The 20,250-nt window shown below is 42.1% G+C and overlaps 1 protein-coding gene across 2 annotated transcripts in view; it reads right to left on the bottom strand.

Moving 5' to 3' along the window:
- LOC124796243 (pentatricopeptide repeat-containing protein 2, mitochondrial-like) overlaps positions 1-20,250 on the bottom strand; it is a 73,348-nt gene that overhangs the window by 19,263 nt on the left and 33,835 nt on the right. Inside the window, exons 4-6 of one of the 2 annotated variants that reach the window (XM_047260335.1) lie at positions 16,272-16,466; positions 7,232-7,420; positions 7,015-7,125 (exon numbers count right to left, since the gene is read on the bottom strand). In XM_047260335.1, coding sequence (XP_047116291.1) covers positions 7,015-7,125; positions 7,232-7,420; positions 16,272-16,466 — 495 coding nt within the window. The remainder of the gene's footprint in view (positions 1-7,014; positions 7,126-7,231; positions 7,421-16,271; positions 16,467-20,250) is intronic. The other variant, XM_047260336.1, reaches the window with a different exon arrangement.

Genomic DNA, 20,250 nt, shown 5'->3' with positions numbered 1-20,250 from the left:
TCTCCGAAAGCCACACTGAGAGTGGCTAAGGAGCTGCCTGGTCTCGAGCAGCCAAACCAGGCGACGGTTGACCATGCGTTCCAATGTCTTCTCGACACAGCTCGTCAAAGCAATACTCCGATAACTACTGGGATACATTCGGTCTTTTCCCAGTTTGAGGAGGGGAACCAAAATCGCCTCCCTCCACGAGTCAGGGAACGTGCCGGATGACCATATCATATTAAAACAATTCAGGAGAACTTCCTTGGATGGCAGCAACAAGTGCTGCAGCATGCTGTACAGGATTTGATCATCACCTGGCGCAGTATCATGAGCCACAGACAGCGCCGAATCCAGTTCCCACATTGTGAAGGGGCAGTTGTAGGGTTCAGAATTTGGAGACCGGAAGTCCAAGTGATCCCTCTCGACGGCAGTGCGGTAGCGGCAGAAATCTGGATCACAGTTAATAGTGGCAGTAGATTCGGCAAAATACACGGCCAGTGTCTGGGCAATGTCTCTCGGCGCCGTGAGTAGACAACCCTGATGCAGCAATGCCGTGACAGGTAGTTGGCTGCGTTTCCCGGAAATCCTCCTGATGGCTTCCCATACTTTTGTAGAACTAGTGGAGCGGGAGATGGAGTTCAGGAACGATTGCCATGACCGTCGTTTGCTCTCTTTAATCACTCGCCGCGCCTTGGCCCTTGCCACCCGAAAGGCCGCAAGATTGTCAGCTGAGGGACGGCACTTGAAGCGGCGCAGAGCTGCACGGCGGGCCCGGAGACATTATGAGCATTGAAGTCCCCCAGAAGGAGAAATGGGCGGGGGAGTTGGGTAATAAGGTCTGTGAGAGCCTCAGAGTCTATTGCATCCTGAGGTGGTAAGTAAACGGAACAGATTGTGAGCCTCCGCCCCACAAGAAGGTCAACTGCAACTGCTTGCAAGTCCGTAACGAGAGGGAGCTCAGATGAGTGGTGCATGTCATGGGCAAAAACCGCAACACCACCCTTTGCCCTTTCCCCCATCAGATGATCTTTTCGATACATGGTATATCCCCGTAAAGAAGGAGCATCAATGGCCCGGAAATGTGTCTCTTGGAGACATACGCTCTTGTACAAGGAGTTGTAATTCGGCCACATGCGTCCCGAACCCATTCAGGTTCCACGGTAATATGGGAGCCAGTGATCAGGGTGGCTTTGGAGGAGAGCCCGTACTGGCCGGAGATTTATTCCTGGGGCGAGAAGATCGCCCCCGGTCGACATCAATGTCCATCAGCTCCGATGGCGACCCAAGGGAGATGTCAGATAGTACGATGGCATCGTCATCGGACTGACCCTGACTAGTCTCCTCAGGTGGCAAAACCTTCACCTTCGACGTCTTCATCTTGGGGGGCTTAGAATGCAGAAACTTGTCAACAGTTGGAGCTTTACTCGCCTGGGCAGAAGGTGCTATATGGGGAGGGGCAGGAAGTACCCCAATGTCAGCAACCACGGCCTTGTCCGACGTTGTGGGGAGAGCTGCAGGTTGCAAAACAACCGCAGCAGCACAAGTGCACTGGCAAATGCTGGTATTAGTGCTGACACTAGCAACCTCCGTTTGTGTAGCAACAGTGGCCAACTGTACCGGTTTCTGCAGAGTGGAAGCAAAAGATGTTGTAAACACAGGAGGCTGCATGGCCTTAAAGAGCTTCTTGGCCTCACCATAGGGGATGCGCTTAGATGTTTTGATCTCTTGTACCTTCCGTTCCTCGAGATAGATGGGGCAGACCCGGCTCCAGATAGGGTGACTCCCAGAGCAATTCACGCACTTCACAGGCGATGAACAATCGGCTCCTTCGTGGGCAGGCTGACCACATTTATCACAAGTGGCTATCCCATTTCACCCCAACGTAGTATGCCCAAAGCGCTGACATTTAAAACAGCGCATTGGGTTGGAGAAATATGGCCGTACTGGCAAACATAAGAAACCCGCTTTAACATGCTCTGGGAGTCTCGGGCAATTGAACGTGAGAATAAACAAGTCGGATTTGACTAGGTCCCCATCGACTCGTTTCATAATATGCTGCACGTCGACAATACCTTCGTCAGCCCACTCAGATTTCAACTCATCCTTGGGGATTTCCACCAAGTCCCTACATGTCACAACACCCTTACTATAGTTCAAAGTGGAGTGGAGCTCGGTCTCGATAGCGTACTCTCCGAGACAGGTTGCTTTCCTAAGAGAAGTGACTTGACGGGAACTAGAAGTTTCAACTAACAGAGTCCCATTGCGCAGACGCTTCACAGATTTCAGTGTTCCTGCAATTCCCTCAAAACCCTTGTGGATGTAAAAGGGAGAAACTCTCTCAAAGCTACCTTCCTTCCGTTTGACAATCAAAAACACATTCTGGATATCAGCATGTGCTCTGTTATGACAGTCTGATAAATCTCTAGTAACACCAGGCACTGGAGGACTCGCAGCATGAAGTCGCTTTTTCGATGGGGTGTGTTTTCCTACCAGTGGGCCACCCAATCCACTGGTAGGGGGAAATGTAGAGGTCGAAGGGTCCATTGTGGTCCCACGAGCAGCTAGGGAACTAAAGGTCCGCTCAGGCAGAGCCCCGCGTGCCTGAGTAAGCCTTATACAACTGGGGTGTGGCAGGTGCCCCAGAGGTTGCCCACTTGCGACTGTTCCACCCCAACAGCCATGCATCTTATAGGCGCACAGCACACCGTAAGATTGAGGGGTTTTTATAGAGGTTTACCTTCCTCGCAATCCAGGCGGTCAAGCCAAGATTACCATTCCCCGCAGCACACAACATTCCACCGCTGCGCCATGCGGTGGTCACTGAAGCATGTCCGGGGTTTACGGTGACAGGAGACTGGCGGCGCTGACCAGACCCTAGCTCAGGACCCCGGGGTCGCCAAGCCTGTACTCAGCAAATGAATGCTGAGCCCCTGGGGGGAAATGTACTCAAGTAATATGTATGATCCTTCTTGGTCTTCAATGCTGAATTAGAAAAAACACTAATGCTACAATTGTGAAAATGGTTTATGGCTTGCCCATAAGGATACCAAGTGATTTTTCTCAAGAGAATGGCACAAAAAGGGATTCACACTTACCCCAATTTGTGTCACAACTGTAGCAGTATATGAATTGTCTAAAACCTGTCCAACATCCCTACAAAGCAAAAGAAAACCATTCACATGTAAGGATGTCAGCAACTCAACATGTGTTTGTAAGGGCTAAATGAATGAAGAAGGCGTTAGAGCCTCCATATGAAGGCCCGTATGAAGTGATTGAAAGGAACCCAAAAATTTTTGGACTTAAAGTGAAAGACCAGATAAAAAATATTTCCACTGATCAATTAAAGCCTGTCTACCTGATGAATGAGAATAATAAACACCCTGATGGCACTCTGATTGAACTGTCAGCACAGGACCAACAACCAACTCTACAGAAGGTGAAAAACCACGAAGAACAAGATCTGGTCGTAAAATTCGATTACCAGCATGATTAGTTGAAGTCCTAAACTGACTATGCTACTGAGAAGGGAGTGATGTGGGAACATGACAAATTGCTGTTTGTATTTTTAATATATTTGAAAAGTGTTTGCCACAATACTGTGGGTATGATAACATTATTATTCTTTGGAATAATAAAAGAAAAAAAAAAGAAATTTGTTATTCTATGCTGATTGTAATTAAAGTATCTCAGTGTGCACGATAAGAAAATAAAATATATTGAAAAATCTAGTTAAACTGAGTCCTTAATGAATGTAAATTGTAACAAATTCATTAAATGACAGATCCACAAAACTAATAAGGAATTTGATTCACACATGAAATTGAAGTGTGTGTGTGTGTGTGTGTGTGTGTGTGTGTGGAGGGGGAGGGGCACACACACACTTCTGAGAATGTGGATTTTCTACTGCCACAGGAGTTTGTCCACAAGTTTTAACATTTCAGCATCTTCTTCAGTGTGCCTGTCTACAACACAATGCCTCCTCTATATGGTGATTAATAATCTATCCTTTCCAAATTGTTGTTATTTCAACTTGAAATTTCCACTGTTTGGTATTCTTTATTTCTTATTCTCCAATATTCCACCACTTTCAGTAAGTTTTGAATCCCCCCCCCCCCCCCCCCCCCCGAACAATCTACGTTTTAGGTTCAGTATTGTGCCATACATGATTAGCATCAAGCAGCAACCTTATCCACCAGTAGATTATGCTTGTAATCAGAAATATGGATCTCTAGGTCACATATGCACAAAGTAGAAACTGGTGTACTTGAAAGTTTATGAAATGTGAATGTAGAAATTACAAGACACAGGAAAAGACTAATCCTTTCTCTTTGTATTAAAACTCCTCTTATAATCACCTATAATTTATGGAATGTTTTAACAATATTACGAAAAGGACTCCAACCTGTATTTTCCATTGTTTTGGGAATAATTTAAGTAAGATAGCACAAGCAAGACCTGATACACATTTCTTGCAAATCCAGTATTTTAGACCTATGTCCTTTACTGTTCAAACATAGAAAGAATTTCAATGATTTATAGGCTTGTTTTCAGTGAGAGCAGACTGCAATCTCCCTTTCTGTGAAATGTTGTTTTCTGCAGTGCTTACTGTAGAAAGTGGTGTTTATATAGAACTATCAGTGTGGCACATCTTAGATAGCTGAACTGAATTGTCACTCGTGTGAATGTTAAAACTGTACAGCAATATTCTGTGTAGCACTACACAACTTATTTTCCCCACAATGTCCAACTTCATGTAAAGTCAGTTGCATCACCAGGACAATTTACTTCAGGAAACTATTTCCCCTCATTCTCATAGCAGGTGGGTCCCCCTCATCCTGAAGTCTGAATCATTTCCCTTGGAGAACGCTTTCCTCCCCGAGGAAGGAACTAATAGCTGCAAAAGCTAGCATAATTCTAGTACTTTTGTGTGTGTCTGTCAGCATTAATAAAAATTTCGGCCACTGAAGGTATGTTCTGGTGAGCTTTTCCATGTAACTGATACAAACTAAAAAACCCAAGGATTTAAAAATGTTTAAGTAGCAGTTACTTGCATTCATACTCTCAATCAATATAATACAGGGTGATTCAAAAAGAATACCACAACTTTAAAAATGTGTATTTAATGAAAGAAACATAATATAACCTTCTGTTATACACCATTACAAAGAGTATTTAAAAAGGTTTTTTTCACTCAAAAACAAGTTCAGAGATGTTCAATATGGCCCCCTCCAGACACTCGAGCAATATCAACCCGATACTCCCAACTCGTTCCACACTCTCTGTAGCATATCAGGCGTAACAGTTTGGATAGCTGCTGTTATTTCTCGTTTCAAATCATCAATGGTGGCTGGGAGAGGTGGTCGAAACACCATATCCTTAACATACCCCCACAAGAAAAAATCGCAGAGGGTAAGATCAGGGCTTCTTGGAGGCCAGTGATGAAGTGCTCTGTCACGGGCTGCCTGGCGGCCGATCCATCGCCTCGGGTAGTTGACGTTCAGGTAGTTACGAACAGATAAGTGCCAATGTGGTGGCGCTTCATCCTGCTGAAATATGAAACGTTGTGCTTCTTGTTCGAGCTGAGGGAACAGCCAATTCTCTAACATCTCCAGATACTGTAGTCCAGTTACAGTAGCACCTTCGAAGAAAAAAGGGACCAAAAACTTTATTGGCTGAAATGGCACAGAAAACGTTCACCTTAGGCGAGTCACGTTCATACTGAGTTGTTTCCCGCGGATTCTCAGTGCCCCATATACAGACATTGTGACGGTTGACTTTCCCGTTAGTGTGGAAAGTTGCTTCATCACTAAACACAATCTTTGAAACGAAAGATTCATCTGTTTCCATTTGAGCAAGGATAGAATCACAGAAATCGATTCTTTTAATCGTATCAGCTGCAGACAGTGCTTGAACCAATTTCAGACGATAAGGTTTCATAACTAACCTTTTTCTTAGGACTCTCCATACAGTTGATTGTGGAATTTGCAGCTCTCTGCTAGCTCTGCGAGTCGATTTTCCTGGGCTGCGAACAAATGCTTGCTGGATGCGTGCTACATTTTCATCGCTCGTTCTCGGCCGTCCAGAACTTTTCCCTTTGCACAAACACCCATTCTCTGTAAACTGTTTATACCAACGTTTAATACACCACCTATCAGGAGGTTTAACACCATACTTCGTTCGAAATGCACGCTGAACAACTGTCGTCGATTCACTTCAGCCATACTCAATAACACAAAAAGCTTTCTGTTGAGCGGTCGCCATCTTAGCATCAACTGACGCTGACGCCTAGTCAACAGCGCCTCAAGCGAACAAATGTACAACTAAATGAAACTTTATAGCTCCCTTAATTCGCCGACAGATAGTGCTTAGCTCTGCCTTTTGTCATTGCAGAGTTTTAAATTCCTAAAGTTGTGGTATTCTTTTTGAATCACCTTGTATATAGTCACAATATTATGAAAAGGAAATAGATGAGACACACACAGAGAGTGTGTGTGTGTGTGTGTGTGTGTGTGTGTGTGTGTGTCTCATCTATTTTTGTCGAAGGCTTTACCGGCCGAAATCTCTGTTTGTAACAGTCTTTTTGTTGTGCCTATCTGCGACTCAGCATCTCTGCTATATGGTGAGTAGCAACTTTCCTTTTCATAATATTATTACATTCCATCCTGGATTTTCCATTGTTTGTTCACTAAAGTGAAATTAATTATTTACGTATAGCGTGATATCGTGAGCACACTACGGAATCCAATTTGCCGGCCGGAGTGGCCGAGCGGTTCTAGACGATTCAGTCTGGAACCGCGCAACCGCTACGGTCGCAGGTTCGAATCCTGCCTCGGGCATGGATGTGTGTGATGTCCTTAGGTTAGTTAGGTTTAAGTAGTTCTAAGTTCTACGGGACTGATGACCTCAGATGTTAAGTCCCACAGTGCTCAGAGCCATTTGAGTCCAATTTGGTGTAGGTCCAATACTGCTTTCAAAATTTTTCACGTATATCAAAAGGAACAAAGACACAGATAGCGAACAGTAAGTACTTACGACATCTTTAGTGAAGGAAACCTTTGCTTGGTTGGGATTATCTACTTGTACGGCTCGCCTCAACACAGCCACAGCATCTTCAAGTCTGTTCAGATCTGCAAGTGCAGCTGCCTGTTACATTTCATCATGTATTATTACAACTGCATATTTTTTTGATGACGGAAAGTATTTACATAATAATCACTTCTAACACACATTTTTAATTGTAGAATAATACCTTGAGGTTCCTTATCGTGATATAGTTCTGTGCACCAACATTCGATATGATCTCTGCTGTAATGTGGGGTGCATTTTGATTGAGAGCAAGAGCCGCAATAAATGTAGCAGCTCTTCTTGTCGGCTGATGACCCACTTCTTGTAAATTTTTCCATAAATCACTTGCATACTTTAAGCTGTCCTCTGAATTCTGCATACAGATATAACATTTATTTTAGAATCATGTTACAAGATGATAATACACAATATACAAAAATAACAAATTCCTAGCAGCTCTATGAATTTTTCAATTCTAGTAAGTTATTCTCAGTCACAAACAGTATGACAGAAGCAGTATTGAGTCACGACTAATACCACATAGACCAATGCAGACAGCCTGTTGGTTGTTGGGCAGTGCACATTTGTCTTACATAACGTGGTCTCACAGTTCCAAAACATAGTACGAGCAGAGAGTGTTTGATACACATAACTCTGTAACTTAAGTAATTTGAGGCAAATGAGAATGTTTTTCACTTCCACTAGTGCACTGTGGTCACTATCAAAGCAACTATCACCTCCCGTGACAAGCTGTCTGGATAGCTACAAGACAAATTATAGTATGTGACACAAATGATTGGTATTGACAGCTTATGTGGGCATGTAGCAATGTTACCGGATGAGGCATGCAGCACCCAGTTCGCTAGTAATCACATACTCTTGTGGAAAAAACAAAAAAGATGACAATATGTAGGTTGTACTTATATGCATAAATTTATTTACAGTTATTAGTTCTAATATATAAACTTAAAAAATTGAAAAGAACAGTTCAATATCTCCTGTACTAAAAAACCTTAAAAGTTGTTATATTTCACAACAGAGATGCAAAATATTTTTGTAACATTGTAAAACATTGGCAGTTGCAATGTTGTAAAACACTGGCAGTTATTGTTTTCATTGTTAAATATTTTCACTTGTTACACAACGGGTCACAGAATAATTTATCACTACATTTGTAGACACAATCTGAAAAAGTACACACAATGTGATATTCAGTTGATGATTTGCTATCGTCTTAAATTCCCAAGTGTGTTGTAGTTACAGTAATGTGAAAACACCACTCACATCACTGTCAGAACCTAATTTTGAATTATTTTCTTCCGTAATGCTTGAGCTATTACTGCTCTCTCTCAGACCCATAATTAAATTTTCTACACTACCTTCCAAAAAGCCTTGGTTGCCTCTGTCATGACACCTACAGTGTTGCTCACTACTTTCTTCCGGGCCTCTCCCGTCATTTTACTAACAGCTTCCAAAACATGAGTCTCAACTTTACAGAGATGGTGAACTGTTTGTTGCTAGCAACCGCTTATTTTAATATTTGTGCCCACAGAACTTCAGTAGCATTGCACTGAGAATGGTACAGACGAAGCTGAACGATTTCATGTTCTTGTCTTTTAGCAATTTCATCAATGATGTGTGTTGGAAATTATGGTTTCATTTGTGCTACAATTTTGAGTGCTTCAGCCTTCTTCAACTAATCTCTCAGACCTACAATTCATCTTTTGAACAGCTGAATAATTTCATCTTTCCTTCTTGTCATAATTGGTGTTTTACCATGAACAACTGAATGATACAGGGCATTATCCATAATATTGCCCGACTGCCTTGTGAGATTTGTCATAAGTGATGTTCCAAACCACTTGCGGGGAAACTACATAATCAACTCCCTTAATGACAATAATCCATTTTTTTCTGAAAGAAAGATTAACAGATAGTTTGGAAAAAAGGGAGGAGGAAAGGAGAGTGGAGGGGGGGGGGGAGGGAGAGAGAGAAAGGGGGGGGGGGGGACAGAGAGAGAGAGAGAGAGAGAGAGAGAGAGAGAGAGCAATGTTCCTGCATGTAAAATAGTTTCTCCACCTTTTCCAACAGGCACTGCCACTGTCTCCTTCGAGGTTCCCTCAAGCTAACCTCAAAATAATGAATGACTGGACGTGTCACCTAGCCAAACAACATTTTTGAATATCTCACTCTTGCTTCTCAGCAGAAATTGGAACCACTATGCAAAATCTGTCCTTTCCATTACTGTTTCATGTCCATTTATAAATGAGTAGGTGAAGCCCATGTCTTTTCAGCACTTTATGCTTTGAAAATTTCCTTAATTAAAAAAGGTAGTCTTTCTGAAGCAACACAAGTGGTTTGCATAATGTGGCATGTTCCCTTTATTTACAAGGGAACTATCTCAGATTGAATGGCTAAAACAGAGTACAAATGCATTTTCATTATGAAGCTGTGCCTGTTCTACCACCCATCATGGTTATTTATCTGTAACACTCCACAGTTCTGTATAATCAATGTTTGAAGGATAACAAATCTTAAGTCTTTAAAAGCACAAGTCACTGATGAAGTAATACTATGTAACAGACAGTTACAGCCAGCAGGTCCACAAAAGACAAAATGAGGTATTATCCAGAAAAAAGCTATATGATTTTTGCTACAAACAGATGCAGTATGTTCCTGTCCATATTTTCCAAACCATTAGGTGCTGTGTTGTAGAATTTTCTTCTTTTATTCATCACTGAAGTGCAAAGGTGGAGTTTCAATGAAGTGATTAAAACACAATGGAATGGAACAGTATGCATAGTTGACAATGTCAACATGTGGATATGCTACACTGTCTTCAGTGTATCTCCACTGCAGTAATCCAATATTGAAAGCCACAGTGACCACATATCACATGATGTGACGGGAATATCAATGTCACATTCAGACCTTTGCCATAAATATGTTAACATTGGTCTATACCTTGTTTCATAAAGTTGGTTATAGATAACAGTGAAAGCAGATGATAAAACATCATTCATGTAATGTGACCTGGGTTTGTCAATTTGCAAAAATACAAAATCAACAAGATCTACGCAATAGAGTTTATACTGTCTAAATAAATATACCTCCAGAGGTTGGTAGCATTTGGCTGGCTTTGGTGGCAGTATCTGTAGCATAATATTCTTGTTAGGAAAACATTATTCTATCAGACTGTAGTCTTTGTGCCTTGACTTTGAATCACAAAGTAATAGACCATTCTCACCAACATGTTCACAAAGGACCAACCTGAAAAACTTTTCATGTGCTCCCTGGACATTTTTCCATTTTTACTCACTTCAGTACAGAAGTTCTGTGGACACATTTCTGCTAGTTTCTTTGCAACCTGTGGGCCAAATGGCCCCTGTGTTTTCTGCAAACAAATGTAAAGCTAAAGCTTGTTAGTTAATCTACCATCTATCAATACAGCCACATCTATTTTGCAACTGTGTGTGGCACTATGAACAGATTTTACCACACCAGCTGTTGATTTTTGGCATCTGTGTGATAGTGTCTGGGCAATATTGCACACATGTGCTTAACAACCTTTTTTGTCTTCAACAAACATGTTTACATATGCCTCAAATGTTTCTCCCCTCTTTCTAATAATATGGTACTTTTAATTTCTTTGTTTGCCATGACTGTAGTGATATGCCTAGATGATTGTTATCTACTTCTTTGAGGCCACTGATGAAATGCAAAGAAGTTTTAAAATTGTCCAGAGCAATGGTCCAAGCAGCTCCCACAATCTGCACTTGAATGTGCCAATAGTGGTCTACTGATCCACAGTCTCCGGCTTTGTCAAACTGCACTCTGACAGATTCATTTAAAGCCTTCAGTTTTGAAGTTTGTTTCTCTTGAAGTGGCCTGGGTCGCGTTTTTTCTGTATTGCATAATTTAAAATTATCTCGCAGTTGGATTTTGAACTGATGTGACTATAACATTTCATAAGTTTTCTGTAAGAAAGTCAACCTTTATTTAAATAATTCTCATAAATATTGTCCAATGTTCTTTCATCAATACACTGTAGCACACTGCTTCGTGATATTTTTGGGTTTGAAGGTGCGTATCCATAACTTCATTTAATCGTGAGAACATTCCAGAACTGCTGAAACTATCATACCCATGGGCAGTTTCTTCGCCACTGTTGGACTCAATCACTATTCCGATCCAATGTGTCGGTATGTATCTGTTAAACTCCATAGTATTTTTGCATTATGATGTTTTTTTACGTGTATGAACATTGCTGATCATCCACTACAATTACATACTCATTATCTGGTGCGTAAGCTCGACATACCTTTCCAAGCAGCTCGACATAGCTTTACAAGCATCAGGTTCACAACATTCACACGATTAACCACCTGCAGCTTATTCATGTTTGACATCTGTACATGTGTTTCACCATGACACACTGCAACATTCATGTTCGTACTGTCTGCACAGCTACGGCACAGTGGGGCTACTACTCTGACCTTCAGATGGCGCTGGTGGCTACACACGTAGTTATATATATGAATGACGTTGATAGCTATTCAGAAGGGTACAACATTATATTTAACACACGTTTTCAATCAGTTTTACTCATTCGAACTGGGGTACTTCCCTTCTTAGAATAGTTCTATATATGTCAAATAGGGATTTTCTGAAAATCGTCCAAAGCTGTCATTCACTACTTCTTCTACCGCCAACTGGTTCTATAGAACTTCTTGCTACTCTTCCTAAAGCATGCACCTCCCATTCCTATCTACATCCTAAAATATATTAATAACCATCCTGGCTGTCCCATATCAGCTAGCTTTCAAGCCCCCTATCAAAAGTATCACAGACATTTTTGATCACTTCCTTGAGCATCTCAAATCCATTTCATTCCTCTTCCATCTGGAACCTTCCTTGTTACCGACAGCCTGACCTCTCTCCACACAGATATAGCACATGGCCTCTCAGCCCAATAACAACACCACTCCTAAAGAGAACCAAAGAGTCTACAAAAAACATTGTCTATTGTCGCCCTAACCAACTTCATCCTTACGCATAATTACTTTACTTTCGAGTGCCAGGACTACAAATAAATCATGGAGCATGTCCTAGGAACCACAATGGTCCCGTCCTATGTCAACCTTTCCATGCCATACAAGAGGCAGTTCTCAAGACCCGGAAGCTGACCACCTGGCTTGATACGGACTTATTAATGACATCTTTGTGGTTTGTACTCATGATAAAGAAGAAATCCTCCACATTCAGCAACAGTTTAATTCATTTTCTCAATTCAAAATCACCTGATCCTTCTCCAGAACCAAAGCTGCCTTCCTTGTCATTGACCATCTCCACACTGTTTGCTGATGACAACTCTATCCGAGATGGCAAAGGACTTGTAACAGCAAGCAACTGGAATTAATATTGTGAGATCTTAAAGCTTTCCCGGTGTATCAAATGTTTGTATTGCTCACTAGTGTCCAGCCAGGTGCAGTTGTCAATTAAACAAAATATTTCAAAGGTGTAGCTTGCTATCATCTTCAGGAGATACCAAAAGAATGGGTGTCTTTGCTACATCACACTTCCTTATCCTCTTCATCACTCCCCACACCATGCAACATGCACGGTAAAGTGATAGGCAGATGCAGTTGCTGAATACTGGGCATGAACTGCAGTTTCTCTACGTTCTTGCCAACTCTATCAGGTGCAGAAGTAGCTCTCAGCCCACAGTGTGACTTCAGCTGGCTGAGCACTGGGTCTCAACCTTTCCTGACAGTGAAGCCACTGTCGCTATTGATCAGCCCATTGGCCACTTTTACTTTAAGTCACTCCAAAGAAAGTATACTGAGGGAGCTTGAGCATTTTAAGGACATATTCAAGGAGAACAGATACAGCACAAGACAAATTCAATGTGTGTTCATGCAGAAGGTGCAGGTCCAGCAAATTGAACACTATGAGGAGTTTAAGACATTGGAGTATCTGCCATACTTAATGTAATATTTAATGCATTTTCCTCTTCTGGAAAGGCATCCACTATTAGCTATGGTGTCCGATGATGTGGGGCTCTGTAAAATGTGTGTCTACCATATCTCATGCAAATGCAGTAATACAATGATCAGACTGTGCTCTTGTAACCCAGTGTGGGTTGCAACACAATTATATGCTCACACTCACATCAGAGCTGATATGGGATTTAAGGTCATCGATTTCTTGGTATATGGAGCCCGTGCGCAGGAGTGAAACATCTGAGATTTTTCAGGTCTCTGTGGTTGGAGACAGTACAGAAAAACTTCGGTGTTAGGCTAAGTATGAACATATGGTGGTGATAGTGAAATGAGACTCTGGGTTGGCTTGCTGATCTCCTTTTCACTACTTCTTCCCATGTTAGCAATGAACATGCAGAAGAGCACATACACTAGTTTATAAAAACGTAGATGAGGCTTGTTAGAGTCTCCAGTCAGCCGGCAGAGCAAATGGACACCCCAGCATATAAGTTTGTTAAGATAAACAGTAACATAGTGGATGGCACTAAAGACCACAAACCGTGAAAGTGCCAGAATCTGTTGCTTTAATCGAACCCTTAGTTTTAAGTACACGTTAAAGCAAAAGTGACATACAGATAGGTACATGTACACAAATGTATGATGGAAACCCATAACCCAGTCCAGAGGTACTTACAGCCACACTTTACAAGCCGTCCTTAGTGTGGAAGCTTAACTCACAAGATGTCTTCTCTATAGGCTGTTGTTCATCTGAGGCTGAAACTCTTTTGATCACTGGACTCGATCTCTGCCTTGGATGGTGTTTGAGTGTGTCTACATATGACATTTGGAGGTGTTTGCTTGCAGATGGGTTGTAATTCCATTGCTTTTTATCTCTAATTCGCAATCTGTGAGTGTGAAATCAAGCAGTGGTTTCTCAATGGACTGGTGAAAGTGGCTTGCACTACACATCCCTACCTAAGTTACAGGCTTACAATTAATATTCATACTTAGATTTTTTTTCTTTTTTTCCTGGCGACCTTGCATGATTCAGACATTTCAGTGCAGACCGATAAAGAAAGGTGCCAAGAGTCCAGAACACACACCAACCTCAATCAACACTAAAAATCTGCAGTTGTAGAACACTGTGTAGCTATAGGGGTCTGAATGAAATATGAACAAATGGAAGTGCAAGGGCAGATCTTGTCACTTCTCAAAAAACCATGGAACCCAGAACTAAGCCAACTGAGATCACACTGTCAGTGTCAGCTGAGATTTACTTCCACACATGACAGTTGCGGCAGAAGCACTGAGGGATTGTAGTTGGCATCCAGCACAGTTTGTGATTTCCCCCCCCCCCCTCCCCCCCCCCCCCCCCCACACACACACACACACACCACCACCACCACCACTCCGCATGACACAGTGCAGTGAGCAGCCTGGTAATGGGAGAAGGGGGTGAGGAGCGATAAGAGTAGAAAGGAGGTGCGACGTAACAGACAGACGTTATATGTGTATCACCTGAGGTATGCTTCAAAACAATGTTTTCTCTAAATGATGTCCCTGCCTGGACAACTGAACGCAATACAACAGGAATGGATAGTCTTTTAAAAAAGGCTAAGATGAACATCAACAGAAGTAAAACAATGGTAATGGAATGCAGTCAAATTATGATGATACAGACAGAATTAGATCAGGAAACAAGACACAAAGTAATTGATGAGATTTGCTATTTGGGCAGCAAAACAAGTGGTGGTAGACAAAATCGAAAGGACAAAAAGCAGACTGGCAATAGCAAGAAGTGCATTTATATAAAAAAAAGAGAACTTCATTAACACAGAATATAAATGTGAGTGTTGGGATGTTTTTCTGAAGGTATTTGCATCGACTGTAGCCTTATATGGAAGCAAAATGAGGACGATAAGCAGTTTGGAGAAGAAGAGAACGGAAGATTTTAAAATGTGATGCAACTGAACAATGTTTAAAATTACATGGGTGGATCAAATAACTAATGGAGCAATACTGAATTGAATTGGGAGGAAAAAATAAATTTGTGCCACAACTTGACTCAGAGACGGGATCGGTGGTTATGACAAATCCTGAAACATAAGGGAATTGTCATGGAAGGAAATGTGTGTGCAAAGGGAAGCTGAGGTTTGAATATACATTGATCGTTCATATTAATGTGACCCCTGCCTATGTATGATGACAACATACAATAATCACTCACAGAGAGCAGGCAGCAGCACTAGTAGTGGAGGGTGTTTAAAGCATGTCAGGGGGCAGAGAAGGGTGTAAACAGAATGATTTATCTGAAGTCCAAAGGGGCATGATCACTGGTTTTGCTGACCTCTGTTCATTGGAATTTGCATGCCCATATCGCAACTGGATGCCCACTGAATGACAACAGGTGACCACCTCATATACATCACATTTTATGCTCCATCAGACTGCTACTGGTGTGTAATGCGTGAAACGTCTGAAAGCAAACACCCAGTCTGGCAGAGCATGCATTATGGCATGGGGAATGTTTTTGTGGCATACCCTGGATGATCTTGTCATTCTGGAAGACACAATGAATCAACAGAAGTACGCATCTATCGCTGGGGACCATGACCACCCCTAGATGCAGTTTGTGTTTCCTCGGCACCATGGCATCTACCAGCAGGACAATGCAATGTGCCACACAGTTCACAGTGTACATGCATGATTTGAAGAGCACCAGGATGAGTTTACCATACTCCCGTGGCCACCAAACTCTCTGGATTTAAACTTAATTGAGAATCCTGTGGATCACCTCGAGTGGGCTGTCCACACCATAGATCCACAACCAAGAATCCTAGCACAGCTGGCCATGGCATTGGAGTTGGCATGGCTCCACATCCCAGTTGGTACCTTCCAGTATCTCACTTACAATCTTCCTGCACGCCCTGCCACAGTCCATACATGAAAAGGTGGTTATTTAGGCTTTCAACAGGTGATCACATTAATGAGACTGTACACTGTAGTAAGCACATTCGAACTGATGTAAGTTGCAGTAGTCACACCGAGATGGACAGGCTTGCACAGGGTAGACTAGCACAGAGAGCCGCATCAAACCACTCAGTACAAAGTACTTTTGAATTGTTGTCATTGTTTTATAGTTACACTCTTGTCAGTCATGATAACAAGTCTAAATTGAATACTTATAAAACATCGAAAAATGCACTGTAAAAATATGTCCTTCAAAACATAAAATTATCTCACCAATTTGTAGCAAGCTGCCATAGTTAATACAACAACATTTTTTGGAAATCTTGCATTCTGAATTTGTTTGTCTTTAATCATTTCAAATACAGTTAGCATATCTTGGTATTTCTCATTCTTGTAGAGGAGGTCCAAAAGTAACTGATATGATATTAACTGATCAAAAATCCCATCAAGAGCAGAGTCTTTGAATGCCTAGAAACAAACAGAAAAATTAAAAGACCATGGGAAAGTCTAACATTATTTTAAGAAAAACAAGTAACGTCAAATACAAAGAAGTATGGTCACTGGCTACTCCTCTCTTCTAAAACTGAAGTTAAAAACTTGTAAATTTTACAAATTGTAAAGTATGTGCATATAAAGCAATTAGTGTCTTAATGAGTTATATTTGTAGGAATGAGAGAGACATCAGACACTAGTGTCCACTGCAGATGCCATGAACTAAATGTCACGGAACTTTGTGAGATCACAGCCCCTTGTACTATGACATGGACAATATTATTCACAGGAGCATTTTTAACAGGGCATAATTTTACATTTAAAATAGCCAAGAATTTCCATTAATATTGCATTTAAGTTCTAACAAGTTTTGAAATTTTTTGTTGCCAAGCTGATTACAGGTATTGAGTATCACACACAAGATAAACTATCAAATGAATCCCAGTGTTGAACTATTTCATGTTGTGGAGGGTGATTCAAAAATCCCTTGACATTTCCTTGAAATATTTAAAGAAAGTACAGCCACTGTTTCGGCTCGACTGAGGGGGATGACTTACCAAGAGGTCCGAGAGGATTTCCTTAGGAAGTTTAGAAAGACAGATCCATCTGGGCAAGCTATCAGGGATTTAGTAAAAAAAGTTCAAAAGAATGGGAAGTGTTGCTGATGGAGTAAATTCCAGGTGGCCAGTAACATCACTAGAGCCTATAGACATTGTACAGAATGCTACCAACTGCAGTCCAACCACCCCAACATGATGGCTCAGTAGGAAGCTAAATGTCCCGCAAACAACTGTGTGGCAGACACTGAGATTCACGTTGAATAAACAGGCGTACAACATCCAAACTATGCACCACCTTGGCCATAAAGACACTGCTGCTCGTGTTGCCATTTATGGCGAGAGACCTTCTACAATCACAAAGGACGAAAATCTCATGGGAAACTTTCTGTTCAGTATTGAGTCCACAATACACACATGTGGCAAGGTGAATAGGCACAACTGTCGCATTTGGGCGTACAATAACAGGCACAATTTACCTAGATATGCTTCAACAGTAAGAAGTCTGTTCAAAAAATTATGGAACATTCATAATTTTGCGCCATTGGTATGTTGGAGCAAAATGGGGTTGGCATCCCTGCACATGCCTGTGTTTAACATGTAACTGCTGGAAGTTTCATTGTTGTATGTCTGTTACTTACTGTTCAGTGCTGCACTGAGTAGAACGTTGGGTTGCACATCTTGCGAATTTAGAGATGGCAGAGTTAAGAGGGACAACACATCTGCTTTAAATTTTGCGTGAAACTCAATAAAACCTCACACAGGCACACCAAATGATGCAGGAAGCCTACAGTGATGAGTGCTTAAGCTATACTCAGTGTTACGAATGGTTCACACAGTTTAAAAATGGCCTGACAGAAGTGAAAGATGATCACCGTTCAGGACACCCTTCGACACTCATGTCAGGAACATCAACTACATGGTGCTTGCCAATCGAAGACCAAGTGTCCAAAAGATTGCAGAAGACTGTAACATTTCAGTTGGATCATGCCATGAAATCCTGACATAGCATCATCATAGAATGCACAGTGTTGCTGCCAAGTTCGTTCCATGGCTCATGAGTCAAGACCAAAAAAGCCTCACCTCACAATCTGTGAAGAGCTTTTGGATCAGGCAAACGAGAATGAGATATTCCTTCTGATGGGTGGTGAGACATGGGTCTAAGGTTATGATGTTGAGAGCAACGTTCAATCTTCACAATGGGTCAGGAAATGTTCTCCAAGACCAAAAAAAGGTCATCAGGTAAGGTCAAATGTCAAAGCCATGCTGATAGTGTTTTCTTTGACTTTGAAGGATTAGTTCAGCTTGAATTTGTACCACAAGGACAAACTGTTAATTGAAGTTACTTCGGGACGTGTTACGACACTTGTGAGAAAATGCAACAAGGAAATGGCCTGAAATGTGGCAAGACAATTCATGGTTCTTGCATCACGATAATGCACCTGCACATACATCCCTGTTGACGCATGACTATTGCACAAAAAACAAAATCACTCTGCTGCCTCATCCTATATACTCTCCACACCTGGCCCCTGTGGACTTTCTGTTATTTCCAAAGTTGAAAAACCTGTTGAAATGGCTAAGATTTGCAACAACAGATGAGAAAAAGAAAATTCACAGATGGTACTTCACATGATCCAACAGAAGGCATACCAACACTACGTTCAGAAGTGGGAATGACATTGGAAGTGGTATATCAATTGTGGCGGAGAGTATTTTGAAGGAGACCTTGCATAATAAGTAAAAGGTAAGCGTAGAAAAATTTTGTGGACAAAGTTCCAGAATTTTTTGAACAGAACTCATATCTGGAACCACAACTCTAACAGGATAGGATAAAAGACTTGTTTTCCAACAAAATGGCACACCTCCACGCTTAGCAACTGTCATTTGGGATTACATGCAGGAAACATTTTCTGGTAGATGGATTGGCCACACATCACCTAGTTCAGCTCTCCTGACCTGATGCCTTTGGACTTGTTTGGGGTTTTTTATGATGTCAAAGGTGTACCAGGTAAAGATTAATAGCTTAGGCCAGTTGATACAGTGAATGACCATTGCAGCAAGAGTAATAACACAAGACATGTAATCAGGCAGTAGTAGCTGACTGAGACAGATGCAGCAACAGGGAAGTAATAAATTTTTGTTTGCATCAGAAAGTAAACCAATTTTGTGACATATTAAAAGTTCCCAATCAGGGGCAAATTATTTAGTTTTACCTGAATGCTTTGGTAGATAGGTTTTTGAATACCTGTGTATTACTAGACACAGTTCAAGCATTTTCGTAAGGGTCTACAGAAGAGCTGCGCAGCACGTGCCAATAGTCCATTTATCTGCATAGTTTAGTTTTCCACGGCCTTTAGTGTGGACAGGGACTGCGATCGTTGTGTGTGGATGTGAGCTGAATAGGTGACACTTCGCTCTCAGCTTCAGGCTGTGATGACTTCGGTTACACAACTTGAAGCTGCAGTGGATGAGCACCACTATTGTGGGCTGGCCGTGGGGACCCAACGGACGTCCAGCGCGTCAGAGTCCTCCGATAGGTCCTCACCGGTGGACAACCCAGTTGCTGCTCGCACTGAGGCTGACCCTTCACCTGTGGTCGAGTGGGAGGTCGCCCCAGGCGGCGAAAGACTTCCCAGGCAGCTGCACATAAGGCGACAGTGTCAGCCACAGAGAGCACCTGGAACTTGTTTGTCAGACAAACCAGGGAGCCAGTTTGTCTGACAAACAGGTTCCAGTTGCTCTCTGTGGCTGAAACTGTCACTGAGCCGGATGCTGTCACCTGTCCTGTTTCAGAGGAAACCACTCAGCCTGCAAGATCCGGGCAATCACAGAGAGTGGGATTATTGGTAGTTGGGAGCTCCAATGTTAGTCACGTTATGGGGCCCCTTAGGGACGTGGGTGACAAGGAGGGGTAAGAAATCCAATGTGCGCTCCATGTGCATACCAGTTGGAGTCATTCCAGATGTGGAAAGGGTCTTCCTGGATGCCATGAAGAGCACAGGGTGCAGCCAACTGTAGGTGGTGGCTCACGTCAGTACCAATGATGTGAGTCACTTTGGATCAGAAGAGATTCTCTCTGGTTTCAAGTGGCTAACAGAAGTGGTAAACACTGCCAGTCTTGCTTGCAAGATGAAAGGAGAGCTGACCATTTTCAGCATAGTCAACAGTACCGATTGCGGACCTCTGGTACAGAGCCGAGT

Source organism: Schistocerca piceifrons, chromosome 4, assembly GCF_021461385.2.
Source record: "Schistocerca piceifrons isolate TAMUIC-IGC-003096 chromosome 4, iqSchPice1.1, whole genome shotgun sequence".
Classification (NCBI taxonomy): Eukaryota; Metazoa; Arthropoda; class Insecta; order Orthoptera; family Acrididae; genus Schistocerca; species Schistocerca piceifrons.
This window is presented reverse-complemented; position numbering and strand designations above follow the sequence as displayed.